This window comes from Eutrigla gurnardus (assembly GCF_963514095.1).
Source record: "Eutrigla gurnardus genome assembly, chromosome: 12".
Lineage (NCBI taxonomy): Eukaryota > Metazoa > Chordata > Actinopteri > Perciformes > Triglidae > Eutrigla > Eutrigla gurnardus.
This window is the reverse complement of record NC_139926.1, coordinates 132,458-147,400: the sequence shown is the minus strand read 5'-3', so window position 1 is coordinate 147,400 and position 14,943 is coordinate 132,458. Positions and strand designations below refer to the sequence as shown.

Sequence of the window (14,943 nt, the reverse complement as noted above, 5' to 3'; positions counted from 1 at the left end):
ACACACACATACTCACACATCGATTAAACACATTTCCTTACCCTCCATTTATTAAACCTTCTTAAAGCTATACCGTTTAATAGTTTGATGCCTGACTAACACATATCAAATAAAATATTCCTCTTCTGAGGTCATAGAGAACTGCCTTTTCTATCACTTAAATTCACTGAGAACAAAAATATATTCAGCTTTAGTTTATCTCTGTGACATTGTCTTTAGAGCTCTTTGAAAACTCCATAATTGTCTGTTTGTCTTTCACCTCTCACCTGTCCTTCTGTCACACCTATACACTTCATGTACTCATTCACTTCCATCCATTCTTCTCCATCCCAGGTCATTAGGTTCACCACAGAAGAGAAGGCTGAAGAAGTGTACAGCATCTTTCACAAGGAGCTCAAAATGGTCAACAAGCAGCTGAACCAGTGCACATGGTCTCCTCCTGACCATATGCCTCGGATGGCAGGCCGGGCTGCCTGGTTGAGGGCCCTCAGACATTGCGTAGAGAGTCCCATGGAGGTGAGTCCATAACCACACAGAGATCTAGTCCTGGTACCCACCAGTGACTTCACACCAAAGTAAAACGGTGTAGACTGTAAACAGATGCTATCGATTGTCTTTCCTATAGTCCTCCTTGACCTTTTCTCTATTTGTCCCATTTCTCCTCCTCAAGGTGATTCAGAAGGCCTTCTTCCTACCCGAGACACACAACCACAAGGAGGTGCTTTCCACCTTTAAGCAGACGATTCAGGTTCTGGATGAGATGGAGAGGCAGAACTTCAGTGAGTGGAGCCAGAACCTCGATGGAGAGTGCATCAAGACTTGGTTGCAGCCACTCATGATGCACTGCAAGGACAACAACGCCATGCTGAACATTAACTTTGACAAGTTGGTGACATAAACATTAAGTATACATTCACACATTATAACATGCTTGTGACACACACAAACCCACAGTGATACGCTTTACGTTAACTGTGCATCCATGGCCATGATATAAATACAGATATGCTCTTACACAATATATTCATGTAGCAACTAAACAATTCTACACAAATGTGTTTTCACATACACAACATACACGTGGTCATTATTTATGTTGTGTTTTTTATGTGTTTTCTTCTCTAGCAACTTGATGGACCTGTTCTGTGAGATCCAATACTGGGAGAGATTAAAGTTTGAGATCCCCCAGTGTGTGTCGGAAATCTACCAGCACAGAGAGGACATCCGAGTCCTCAGGGAGACAACGCTGCTGCTTGTTAGGGACTATAACAGGTCTGACACACAAAGATGCATGGAACACTGGAGAATAATGGATAATGATATTATTATTATATCGGAAGATACCGTGCCTAACCCAAACAGTGATGTGTATTTGGACAGTTTTTCATCAAGCATTGGCAGTTTTGGTTCTTGCCTTGTAATTTAGGACGTTACATGGGATTTAAAGAACCATACCAGTGTTACTACATGTCAATGACCAGTGACAACATCGGCCAGCTAGCTTACATAAGCCTCTACCATGTTTACCAAAATCGATAAATTTTTAAGTTAGATCGTTTGGCTGCGTTTTGTCCATATTCAGTAAACGTTACAGAATGTGTAAATGTTTTTCAACTTTAGTTAAATCTCACCTCGCCGTTAGAATCCTCCTTCTAGCTCAAACATGAGTTTGACATTCAGTCACTTGGGTAAACTGGAAGCAGCCAGACATTAACAACAAGTGAACCCTGCTTCTAGCCTCGGACGCAGATGAGATTTGATATCAATGTGCACATTTTTATGGCTTTTATTTCAGCAATACGGTCATTTTAGATCAAATAAACAAGGCAGTGATTTTCACAAGGTTGAATTACATAAACCCAGAGACTTAACAGTCTCATAGTGTTTATACACAGCGTGTCAACATGAATGCAGTAGACAGAGGTTAAAACAGGAAGGCTGAGCTCTACTCAAGTAAACACTGAAGTTTCGGCAGCTAAATCTGCCTTCTACCTGTCAAGGATCAACTCTTCCGCCTCCAACCCCAGGAAACTCTTCTCCATGTTCTCACCCCTCCTCACCCCTCCTACCCCTCCCCCTCCTTCCTCCCTCACTGCTGATGACTTTGCAACTTACTTTACCAAGAAAGTAACCACTGGTCAAACCTCATGCCCCGAAGCGAGCACTTCGCTCCTCTACTTCAGCTGGCCGGCTGGTATCACCATCGCTGAAATCAAACAAATGTCGCCCAGCAAAGTCCAGACTCTTCTCTGTTCTGGCGCCTCAGTGGTGGAACGAACTCCCGACTAATGTCAGCACAGCTGAGTCATTTGCCATTTTCCGAAAAAGGCTCAAGACTCACCTGTTCAGACTTCACCTCGACTAGCATGACCCACTAACACCGCCCCCCCCCCCCCAAAAAAAAAGAAAAGAAAAAACCTTACCTATAGCACTCTGATCGTAGCACTGTTGCTCTTGAACTACTAGTTTACTCAGATGAGGACCTAACACTTGTTCTATTTTTAGCTCTTACTTTATCGGCAATGATTCGTTGTGGTTTCCTTGTTTCCTTCTTTTGACAAATGTACTTATTGTAAGTCGCTTTGGACAAAAGCGTCTGCTAAATGACCTAAATGTAAATGTAAATGTAAGTAAATGACATGAGCTCCTCATTCACTCCTATAACCTCCAGAAAACATCTCCCCCAACTCTCAACTCGGATGGTCTTACCAGCTTTAGCCCCCTCACCTCTGAAGACGTTCATGAACTTGTTACATTTAACCGTGCCACCACCTGCTCCCTTGACCCGATTCCCTCCTCTCTTCTCCAAGACATCTCACACGACATCTTGCCATTCCTCACCACCCTGATCGACTCCTCCCTCACCTCAGGTGTCATTCCAGCGGCTTTTAAGACTGCTACAGTGAAGCCCCTCCTTAAAAAACCCACCCTAGACGCTGCTGACATCCAAAGCTACAGACCTGTATCTCTTCTTTCATTCCTCTCTAAAACCCTGGAACGTGCCGCCCTACAACCAACTGTCATCCTATCTCTCACAGAACAACCTCCTTGACCCTAATCAATCAGGATTCAGGACTGCTCACTCCACTGAGACGGCCCTCCTCACAGTGAGTCCCTGCGAGACGCCAGAGCCTCATCCCACACGTTCTCATTCTCCTCGACCTATCTGCTGCATTCAACACAGTCAACCACCAAATCCTTCTCTCCACTCTGGCTGAACTTGGCATCACTGACTCTGCTCTCACCTGGTTTACATCATACCTGACAAATCGCACCTTTCAGGTCACATGGAATGGCTCTATGTCCAAACCCTGTTCTCTGGACACAGGTGTCCATCAAGGCTCAGTATTAGGACCGCTTCTGTTCTCATTATACACCAGATGCACTAGGCTCTGTAATCACATCACATGGATTCTCTTACCATTGTTACGCAGATGACACCCAGCTATTCCTCTCTTCTCCCCCAACCTCTGACACTCACATTGCAACTCGCATCTGGTAGACATCTCTGTCTGGACAACTGCACATCATCTCAAGCTTAACCTGAATAAAACCGAACTCCTCTTCATCCCGAGAACGACTGCCCTCGCATGGACCTGTCGGTCACTGTCGAGGGCATCACAGTATTGCCTTCCTCAACTGCGAAGAACCTGGGGGTAATCCTTGATGACCAACTATCCTGCACCACTGACATCACTCCTGTGGCCCGATTCTGCAGATTTGCCCTCTACAATATCCGCAGGATTCAGACTTTCCTCACAAAGGATGCAACGCAACTCCTGGTCCAAGCACTGGTCATCTCCCGCCTTGACTACTGCAACTCTCTCCTGGCTGGACTCCTGGCCTCGGCGACTAAACCATTGCAGCGTATCCAGAACGCTGCAGCACGCCTTGTCTTCAAGGCTCCCTGTTGCAGCATGCATCCAATTCAAGACGATGGCACTGGCCTTCAAGGCCATCAATGGAACGGCACCCATCTACCTTCAAACACTGGTCAAACCTCATGCCCCAAAGCGAGCACTTCGCTCCTCCACTTCAGCTGGCCGGCTGGTATCACCATCGCTGAAATCAAACAAATGTCGCCCAGCAAAGTCCAGACTCTTCTCTGTTCTGGCGCCTCAGTGGTGGAACGAACTCCCGACTAATGTCAGCACAGCTGAGTCATTTGCCATTTTCCGAAAAAGGCTCAAGACTCACCTGTTCAGACTTCACCTCGACTAGCATGACCCACTAACACCGCCCCCCCCCCCCCAAAAAAAAAGAAAAGAAAAAACCTTACCTATAGCACTCTGATCGTAGCACTGTTGCTCTTGAACTACTAGTTTACTCAGATGAGGACCTAACACTTGTTCTATTTTTAGCTCTTACTTTATCGGCAATGATTCGTTGTGGTTTCCTTGTTTCCTTCTTTTGACAAATGTACTTATTGTAAGTCGCTTTGGACAAAAGCGTCTGCTAAATGACCTAAATGTAAATGTAAATGTAAGTAAATGACATGAGCTCCTCATTCACTCCTATAACCTCCAGAAAACATCTCCCCCAACTCTCAACTCGGATGGTCTTACCAGCTTTAGCCCCCTCACCTCTGAAGACGTTCATGAACTTGTTACATTTAACCGTGCCACCACCTGCTCCCTTGACCCGATTCCCTCCTCTCTTCTCCAAGACATCTCACACGACATCTTGCCATTCCTCACCACCCTGATCGACTCCTCCCTCACCTCAGGTGTCATTCCAGCGGCTTTTAAGACTGCTACAGTGAAGCCCCTCCTTAAAAAACCCACCCTAGACGCTGCTGACATCCAAAGCTACAGACCTGTATCTCTTCTTTCATTCCTCTCTAAAACCCTGGAACGTGCCGCCCTACAACCAACTGTCATCCTATCTCTCACAGAACAACCTCCTTGACCCTAATCAATCAGGATTCAGGACTGCTCACTCCACTGAGACGGCCCTCCTCACAGTGAGTCCCTGCGAGACGCCAGAGCCTCATCCCACACGTTCTCATTCTCCTCGACCTATCTGCTGCATTCAACACAGTCAACCACCAAATCCTTCTCTCCACTCTGGCTGAACTTGGCATCACTGACTCTGCTCTCACCTGGTTTACATCATACCTGACAAATCGCACCTTTCAGGTCACATGGAATGGCTCTATGTCCAAACCCTGTTCTCTGGACACAGGTGTCCATCAAGGCTCAGTATTAGGACCGCTTCTGTTCTCATTATACACCAGATGCACTAGGCTCTGTAATCACATCACATGGATTCTCTTACCATTGTTACGCAGATGACACCCAGCTATTCCTCTCTTCTCCCCCAACCTCTGACACTCACATTGCAACTCGCATCTGGTAGACATCTCTGTCTGGACAACTGCACATCATCTCAAGCTTAACCTGAATAAAACCGAACTCCTCTTCATCCCGAGAACGACTGCCCTCGCATGGACCTGTCGGTCACTGTCGAGGGCATCACAGTATTGCCTTCCTCAACTGCGAAGAACCTGGGGGTAATCCTTGATGACCAACTATCCTGCACCACTGACATCACTCCTGTGGCCCGATTCTGCAGATTTGCCCTCTACAATATCCGCAGGATTCAGACTTTCCTCACAAAGGATGCAACGCAACTCCTGGTCCAAGCACTGGTCATCTCCCGCCTTGACTACTGCAACTCTCTCCTGGCTGGACTCCTGGCCTCGGCGACTAAACCATTGCAGCGTATCCAGAACGCTGCAGCACGCCTTGTCTTCAAGGCTCCCTGTTGCAGCATGCATCCAATTCAAGACGATGGCACTGGCCTTCAAGGCCATCAATGGAACGGCACCCATCTACCTTCAAACACTGGTCAAACCTCATGCCCCAAAGCGAGCACTTCGCTCCTCCACTTCAGCTGGCCGGCTGGTATCACCATCGCTGAAATCAAACAAATGTCGCCCAGCAAAGTCCAGACTCTTCTCTGTTCTGGCGCCTCAGTGGTGGAACGAACTCCCGACTAATGTCAGCACAGCTGAGTCATTTGCCATTTTCCGAAAAAGGCTCAAGACTCACCTGTTCAGACTTCACCTCGACTAGCATGACCCACTAACACCGCCCCCCCCCCCCCCCCAAAAAAAGAAAAGAAAAAACCTTACCTATAGCACTCTGATCGTAGCACTGTTGCTCTTGAACTACTAGTTTACTCAGATGAGGACCTAACACTTGTTCTATTTTTAGCTCTTACTTTATCGGCAATGATTCGTTGTGGTTTCCTTGTTTCCTTCTTTTGACAAATGTACTTATTGTAAGTCGCTTTGGACAAAAGCGTCTGCTAAATGACCTAAATGTAAATGTAAATGTAAGTAAGTGACATGAGCTCCTCATTCACTCCTATAACCTCCAGAAAACATCTCCCCCAACTCTCAACTCGGATGGTCTTACCAGCTTTAGCCCCCTCACCTCTGAAGACGTTCATGAACTTGTTACATTTAACCGTGCCACCACCTGCTCCCTTGACCCGATTCCCTCCTCTCTTCTCCAAGACATCTCACACGACATCTTGCCATTCCTCACCACCCTGATCAACTCCTCCCTCACTTCAGGTGTCATTCCAGCGGCTTTTAAGACTGCTACAGTGAAGCCCCTCCTTAAAAAACCCACCCTAGACGCTGCTGACATCCAAAGCTACAGACCTGTATCTCTTCTTTCATTCCTCTCTAAAACCCTGGAACGTGCCGCCCTACAACCAACTGTCATCCTATCTCTCACAGAACAACCTCCTTGACCCTAATCAATCAGGATTCAGGACTGCTCACTCCACTGAGACGGCCCTCCTCACAGTGAGTCCCTGCGAGACGCCAGAGCCTCATCCCACACGTTCTCATTCTCCTCGACCTATCTGCTGCATTCAACACAGTCAACCACCAAATCCTTCTCTCCATGGCTGAACTTGGCATCACTGACTCTGCTCTCACCTGGTTTACATCATACCTGACAAATCGCACCTTTCAGGTCACATGGAATGGCTCTATGTCCAAACCCTGTTCTCTGGACACAGGTGTCCATCAAGGCTCAGTATTAGGACCGCTTCTGTTCTCATTATACACCAGATGCACTAGGCTCTGTAATCACATCACATGGATTCTCTTACCATTGTTACGCAGATGACACCCAGCTATTCCTCTCTTCTCCCCCAACCTCTGACACTCACATTGCAACTCGCATCTGGTAGACATCTCTGTCTGGACAACTGCACATCATCTCAAGCTTAACCTGAATAAAACCGAACTCCTCTTCATCCCGAGAAAGACTGCCCTCGCATGGACCTGTCGGTCACTGTCGAGGGCATCACAGTATTGCCTTCCTCAACTGCGAAGAACCTGGGGGTAATCCTTGATGACCAACTATCCTGCACCACTGACATCACTCCTGTGGCCCGATTCTGCAGATTTGCCCTCTACAATATCCGCAGGATTCAGACTTTCCTCACAAAGGATGCAACGCAACTCCTGGTCCAAGCACTGGTCATCTCCCGCCTTGACTACTGCAACTCTCTCCTGGCTGGACTCCTGGCCTCGGCGACTAAACCATTGCAGCGTATCCAGAACGCTGCAGCACGCCTTGTCTTCAAGGCTCCCTGTTGCAGCATGCATCCAATTCAAGACGATGGCACTGGCCTTCAAGGCCATCAATGGAACGGCACCCATCTACCTTCAAACACTGGTCAAACCTCATGCCCCAAAGCGAGCACTTCGCTCCTCCACTTCAGCTGGCCGGCTGGTACCACCATCGCTGAAATCAAAAAATGTCGCTCAGCAAAGTCCAGACTCTTCTCTGTTCTGGCGCCTCAGTGGTGGAACGAACTCCCGACCAATGTCAGGACAGCAGAGACATTTGCCATCTTCCGAAAAAGGCTCAAGACTCACCTGTTCAGACTTCACCTCGACTCTGCATAGCATGACCCACTAACACCCCCCCCCCCAAAAAAAAACAAAAAAAAAACACTGTTGTTCTTAAGGTATGTTTGCTACAGCTACTACTTTACGCAATGATATGTTGTGGTTTCTTCGTTTCTTTCTTTTGACAAACTTATTGGAAGTCGCTTTGGACAAAAGCATTTGCTAAATGACCTAAATGTAAATGTAAGGCAGGAGGAACCTCTGCTACTGGAGGGAAGTCAGAATTAGACTGGTATGGTCCTTTTAAAATTGAATGTGTGTGTGTGTGTGTGTGTGTGTGTGTGTAAGGATTATTGGAATGCTGTCTCCTGACGAGATGGGTCTCTTTCGGGAGCAAATTCGTTTCTTGGATAAGAAAATTCAGCCGGGGCTCAACAAACTCCTGTGGTCTTCTAATGGAGCTGCTGAAATCTTCATTCGTGCCTGTCTCCAGCACGTTAACAAGGTTGCAACACAAAGTTCACCCCTCACTGAAATGGGCATGTGGGCGACAAGAGTGACAGATCTGGAATCTATTATTGTTCAGTTAGCAAACCACATTGACCTGTAGTCACTTTGAACCCCTTCTCTCCTCTTCATTACACTCCAGGTCCAGCTGGTAGTCGATGAATTCAAAGTATCCATCCAATCTATCTCCAACCTCTGTCATCAAATCAGTGAAACATTGCTGGTTAAACTGGATGGAAAGACAGTATACAGGTAACGTTGTTTTTTCAACTGACCAAAATGTCACGGGCTCTTTAGGGGATTGTTGAGGTTAAATTGAGGTTTGAAGCGCTGTGCTATGTCATGTAAACAAACCATGTAGCAACTAGCTGTGATCCAGATCAGACTGGAGATGGAGCCACTTCACAGATCTTTCAAGAGGACTTGATGTCCTTTGAAACAAAAATCGTTTAAATTGTATGACAATACAACCAACAGGAAGCAGGACACTTTCAGGTGATCTCCTGGTTGACACCATTGCTTGAAACTTGTTCTTGTGAAAACTGTACTGATAGTGATGTACTGTTGCAGTTTCTTCCGGCAAATGGACTTATTGTAAGTTGTGTTGGATACAAGCATCTGCTAAATGCCCTGAATGTAAATATAAATCATTCATAGGAAGTGGTTGAAATAAGGTAATTGTTACAATTATTCCGTTTGGACTTTTTGTCAAGTCAAGTCATCTTTATTTATATAGCACCTTTCATACATATAAAAATGCAGCCCAAAGTGCTTTACATTAAGATAAAATAAAATAAAACAAATGCCGCCACAGAGACCACCCCGACCTAGACAGATAGGGACCCATACCACGGCCATCAAGCCCTGGGGCAGGGCTCCCCAAACTATCCAGGCCAGGACAGCCCCCAGGACGGCACACCCGCAGGCAGGCCAGACAGAGCTCCCGGAGTGGAGGGCCCCCATGAGGAGAACAATGGAGCTGGAAACTAAGAGACAATAAATAAAATAGATAATAAAATAAATGAAAAAACCTCCTAAACAACATAAATGAATGTTAATATGAATTACTGAAAGCAAAACAAAAATAAATGAGGAAATGAATAATAAAACCTTTGAGAGAAAATTAAAAGACAACGTAAAATGACAGGACAGGATAAATGAGTAATACTAAAAGAATAAAAATACTTAGTTAAAAGCTAAATTAAAAAGGTGAGTCTAGAGCCTGTGTTTAAAAGCATCAACAGACTCAGTGGCCCTGAAGCCCTCCGGCAGGCTGATCCACAGGCGAGGGCTGTAATGATAAAATGAGGCTTCACCAAAAGTTTTGGATCTAACATTGGGAACAGATAAAAGACCAGTACCGGAGGACCTCAGGGTCCGCGAGGGCCGATACGGTAAAAGCAGTTCCGACAGATAAGAAGGCCCAAGACCGTTATGACACTTAAAAACTAGTAAAATAACCTTAAAATCGATCCTGAAGCGCACAGGGAGTCAATGCAGCGATTCTAAAACCGGTGTAATGTGAGCCCGCCTTCTGGTCTTCGTCAGCACACGTGCAGCTGAGTTTTGGAGCAGCTGAAGGTGTGAAATGCTCTTTTTTGGGAGACAAGAGAGCAGGGCATTACAGTAATCCAACCGGCTAGAGATAAAAGCATGCATTAGCACCTCTGTGCTGGCCAGAGAGAGGAACAGGCGTACTCTGGCTATATACTTAAGATGGTAAAAACCAATCTTTGTAGTATTTCTGATGTGTGGAATAAAAACAAGCTCAGAGTCGAAAAGAACGCCCAGGTTTTTTACGCACTGTGAATGTTTAAAAGCATTTAGTTTCAGTAAAAATGTATCTCTCTTGCCTTCAGGACCAATAATTAAAACCTCTGTTTTGTCCTGGTTGAGCTGCAGGAAGTTCTCTGCTATCCATGACTTTATATCTAAAATACAGTTTAAAAGGGAATCAATAGGTCCCGTGTCATCAGGAGACACAGCAATGTAGAGCTGTGTATCATCAGCGTAGCTGTGAAAATTGATGCCGTGCCTCCTGATGACGTCCCCAAGGGGGAGCATATCCATCCATCCATTGTCTACCGCTTATCCTGTATTTTAGGGTCACGGGGGGGCTGGAGCCGATCCCAGCTGTCATTGGGCGAAGGCAGGGTACACCCTGGACAGGTCGCCAGTCTATCACAGGGCTAACATGTAGAGACAGACAACCATTCTCACTCACATTCACACCTACGGGCAATTTAGAGTCACCAATGAACCTATCCCCATCCTGCATGTCTTTGGACTGTGGGAGGAAGCCGGAGAACCCGGAGAGAACCCACACTTACACGGGGAGAACATGCAAACTCCACACAGAAGGAACCCGGGCCGACCCGGGAATCGAACCGAGGACCCTCTTGCTGTGAGGCGAGAGTGCTACCCACTACACCACCGTGCAGCCCAGGGGGAGCATATATAAATTAAAAAGTATTGGACCTAAAATTGACCCTTGGGGCACCCCACACTTAAGTTCATGCATTCCTGAGGAACATGTATCCATACTTACAAGAAAGTGACGACCTGTGAGGTAGGAATAAAACCAGTTAAGAACAGTACCAGAGAGGCCCACCAGGTGTCTAAGTCTATTTAACAAAATGTGGTGATCTACTGTATCAAAAGCAGCACTTAGATAAAGTAGCACCAGGACTGACAGTTTCTGAGAGTCACTGTTACACCTGATATCATTAACAATCTTCACGATGGCAGTCTCTGTACTGTGGTTCATCCTAAAACCTGATTTTTGAGGGGTAGATTGAAAGCATCTCCACTTCTTGATAGCTTTGTACATGGATTGCATCTTAATTATAATTTGTGATGCACATTATTTGTTTTGTTGGTTGCTTCTTGGGTGTTTTTCCTGTCGCAATTCTCAGGAACCTGGAGTTTGAGGATGACCAGAAGACTCACCGGGAGAGCCGCCTCCAAATACTGCACACAGCACACCAGCATATTGTTGACATTATGAAGCGCATCCACAACACCTTCTCCTATGATGGACTTGAGGTTGGTGCTTTTCTTTCTATATTGGTAGCATTCCATCATAAACGTTTGCACTTTTAAAAGAATATTCTTTTCTGCTTTCTTTATGCCAAGACTTTGTTCATCTCTTCTCTCCATGCCCTTATAAATGAAACAAAAACACACACTTCTGCTGCTGCCATGTGGCCTTCTGTCTCACTCATCAGTCCAAACATTTGTAATGGATTTTCATTTACAAAACTTGCATCCTGTTTTAATTCAATGAAAAATTCTGCTTCGATTTAGTCTCTCAAAAAACATGTTCAGTGCAGTCACAAACTGTTTGCTCTGGCACGTCCTGCTGCACACAGGCAAAGGGAGGCTCCCAACTGCATTAGCAGACATTTGAAGCTTCATTCAAAGACCTCAATAGAAGCTTTGAGTGTTGGAAAAAAAAAAAGACATTCAGTATGGCCGAATACTGATCTAATTGTTTGTTTCCCACTTCCAGTGCCAGGGCTGCGTATGGACACTGGATTTTCTTTCAGGGCACAAACAGAATAGACAGCATGTGCACTGAGAGAAGATCTTAATTAAAACAACATATTAGACTAGAATCACAGACTCCACCTTTAAATAGACCTATGTCTTACTAAGGAAAATTAAAATATTATATTACGACCAAAGTTTTACAACGCTGTCGGTTAAAATGGCAGACTTTATCTTTGAGAAATGCTCTCTAATGCAACCACAGCTTGCAAAAGCACAAAGGCAAGCATTGTGTTCTGCAGCTATACCTGTTAAGTTGGGTCTCTTTCCTTTTGTAATTTTTATGTGATAACAGCTCCAGTCATTTGTTTAAATCTTTACCATGGTGTTTAAGGTCCAGGAGCACTGGGTGACCTACACTGAGAAAGTGGACCACATGGTAGAGGAAGCTCTTAGGAGCAATATCAAGCGCTCCTTGGAGAAGCTTGCCAGGGCCATCAATGGAGACAGCAAGACATCGCCCAATCCCCTGTTCCAAGTTCTGGTTGCACTGCGCCAGACGAACCCCCAAACCACACCGAAGGTAACACCAACCCCTCTTAATCCTATGATGTCATGTGATGAAACATATCTGTATATGTATACTGTATATGTTGTCATATGCTGACCTACATGGAAGGCAACATCACATGATGTAGCAGGTGCTCACTGAGTAGGAAAGCTAAAGGTCTTGTGTGTGTTGCTAGTTTAAGTGCTGCTCCCACATCTGGGTCAAACTGAGACTCCCATGTAGAAATGAGCCTCATACTGTTTACTGTGAGGTTCTCGACCTTTGCTAATATAAGGCCCACTTCTGATTGTCAAAACATTTCTGAGACCTTCCCAAATCAGTTAGAAAAAACATGACATGATTAGAAAAGGAGAAAATACACTGGACTGTAAATATGTCAGCTTTAAAGGGATAGTTCGGAAGTTTAGACATAAGACCTATTTTCCAAGTGAGCCGGTGTGTTCGAGACGTCTGGAGACGAGTTGCCGAGTTCGCTTATGCTATGGCTAGCGCAAGTCAACAGTTCTTAGCTAGACAGGCATTAAAAACAGTCTTGCCCACTCCACAGTGCACCCGAGGCAAATCAATTAAAACACTATATGTTTTAAAACACTATCTGTGTTGATAGAATAATATTTGAAACAAAACTAACCTTGCATGAATCATCCATTTTTTGAGGAACTAGTTTCTCAGCAGCAGCGGAACTTTACTTTGCGCAGTCGGACTCAAAACTCTAAGACGCGCCGCCCGAAATACTGCCCGTAAATAGGCAATCGAACCGGGACGAATTGTCGGGACTCATGCCCTCAGACCTGGGTGAAAAGCAAAGACCTCACGCAAACACCGGGCAGCTCACGGCCACGCGAACCCACAATTACGCACCGCGAAGCTGGACCTCTGCTCCGTCCGTAGACCCTTAAACCCTCGGACGCGTTGCGGGGGATTCCCTCCTGGCACCACCAGTCTCCGTTTGTTCGGTCCCGGTTCTCAGCTCCAGCGGGGGCTATCTCTGTCTCCACAGACGCTCGTTCATGTTCTGCCCTTTGAGCGTCCCTCTCGCGCAATTCTTCCTCTGTATATTCAGGCTCGTACAGCTAAAAAAATAAAAAACTCCTCATCAGAGTCTTCAAAAGTTTCAGTATATTCTCCAAAAGTGGCCATTTCTGTGAGATTGAAGAAACTAGCACTGCAGGCTACTCTGCGTCTGTAGAATGACAGCAGGTAAACAAACTATTATAGAACCGGTAACTTATAAGTGCTAGGTGATATCACTCAGCCGCTGCCATAGCCTACTAGGAAGTATGACACGCTGCTGCTGAGACATAAATCCTTAAAAATGCAAGGCTGGTTTTATTTCAAACATTCTATCAACACATATGTACATCGATAGTCTGCGGTTACAATGGATTTGCCTCGGGTGCACTGTAGAGTGGGCAAGACTGTTTTTAAACGCCTGTCTAGCTAAGAACCATTGACTTGCGCTAGCCATAGCACAAGCAAACTCGGCAACTAGAAGAACTGAATGAAATTTCTTGAAAACGTCTCCAGACGTCTCGAACACACCGGCTCACTTGGAAAATAGGTCTTATGTCCAAAATTCTGAACTATCCCTTTAATGACCAAAATCAATGTTCTGCTTATCCTCACCCATCACTGCCGACAATTATGAATCCATATGTATTCAGGCACTATGGTTCCGTAATCCATACTCAGAAAATAATCCATACTAAAAATGAGTATCAGATTCCATACTAACTTGCAAAAGTATCGATACTCTCTCTCTAGCAGCGCTGCAGACAGACAGCTACACAGTTTTTTCATGTCTATTCTAGTGCAGATTTAAAAATAAAAACAACTTTCTTTGTAAATAACCCCCAAAAATATATTTTATAGATTTACAAAAATATATTATAGATTTATATATATTTAATACACATTATGAGCTGTGACAGTAACGTCAAACACATCCGGATACACTTTCCATGGTCATACTCTGAAGCATGCTGTGAGGCTCTGCTGTATGGTTATCGTTCTGGTCCACACTTGCATTAACACACATGTTTAATTCACAACGTATTGGTTTGGATAACGTGTCTGTGTGTGTTTTGGCAGGTTGAGTTCTCCCCGTCACTCGGAAAGCTTGACCAGTTTGTTAACATCATGCCTCAGCTCATCAACACCATCTCAGAATTTAAACGACTGCCTGAAGTTCTGTCCTGCAAATGGTCACAAGGGAATCCCATACACATCAACATAGGTGAAAACTACTTTTTAAACATGATCGTTCTACTGAGTTTTTTCTAACAGAATATACATTTAAAAGAAAAAAATGCACATCCAATCTGTTTTTACTGGATGCTAAATAAATGATGATCATTGGAAATGATGGAATCACAGATAGTGATCACTGAGCAGTTGTATGTATAATGTATGTGATCATGTCTACCGGTCTTCTACCGCTTTTTTCATGGCCAAATAGGTCACTTGTGTGATTCGTCCAGATCCGAAGAGTTTTTCT

At 45.1% G+C, this 14,943-nt stretch overlaps 1 protein-coding gene across 1 annotated transcript in view; it reads left to right on the top strand.

Moving 5' to 3' along the window:
• dnah2 (dynein, axonemal, heavy chain 2) overlaps positions 1–14,943 on the top strand; it is a gene marked incomplete at both ends in the record, with an annotated part of 176,051 nt that overhangs the window by 28,654 nt on the left and 132,454 nt on the right. Inside the window, 8 exons of the mRNA XM_084023176.1 lie at positions 334–516; positions 671–885; positions 1,126–1,272; positions 8,228–8,384; positions 8,529–8,638; positions 11,302–11,431; positions 12,270–12,458; positions 14,538–14,682. Of these exons, the coding sequence (XP_083879302.1) occupies positions 334–516; positions 671–885; positions 1,126–1,272; positions 8,228–8,384; positions 8,529–8,638; positions 11,302–11,431; positions 12,270–12,458; positions 14,538–14,682 (1,276 nt within the window). The remainder of the gene's footprint in view (positions 1–333; positions 517–670; positions 886–1,125; positions 1,273–8,227; positions 8,385–8,528; positions 8,639–11,301; positions 11,432–12,269; positions 12,459–14,537; positions 14,683–14,943) is intronic.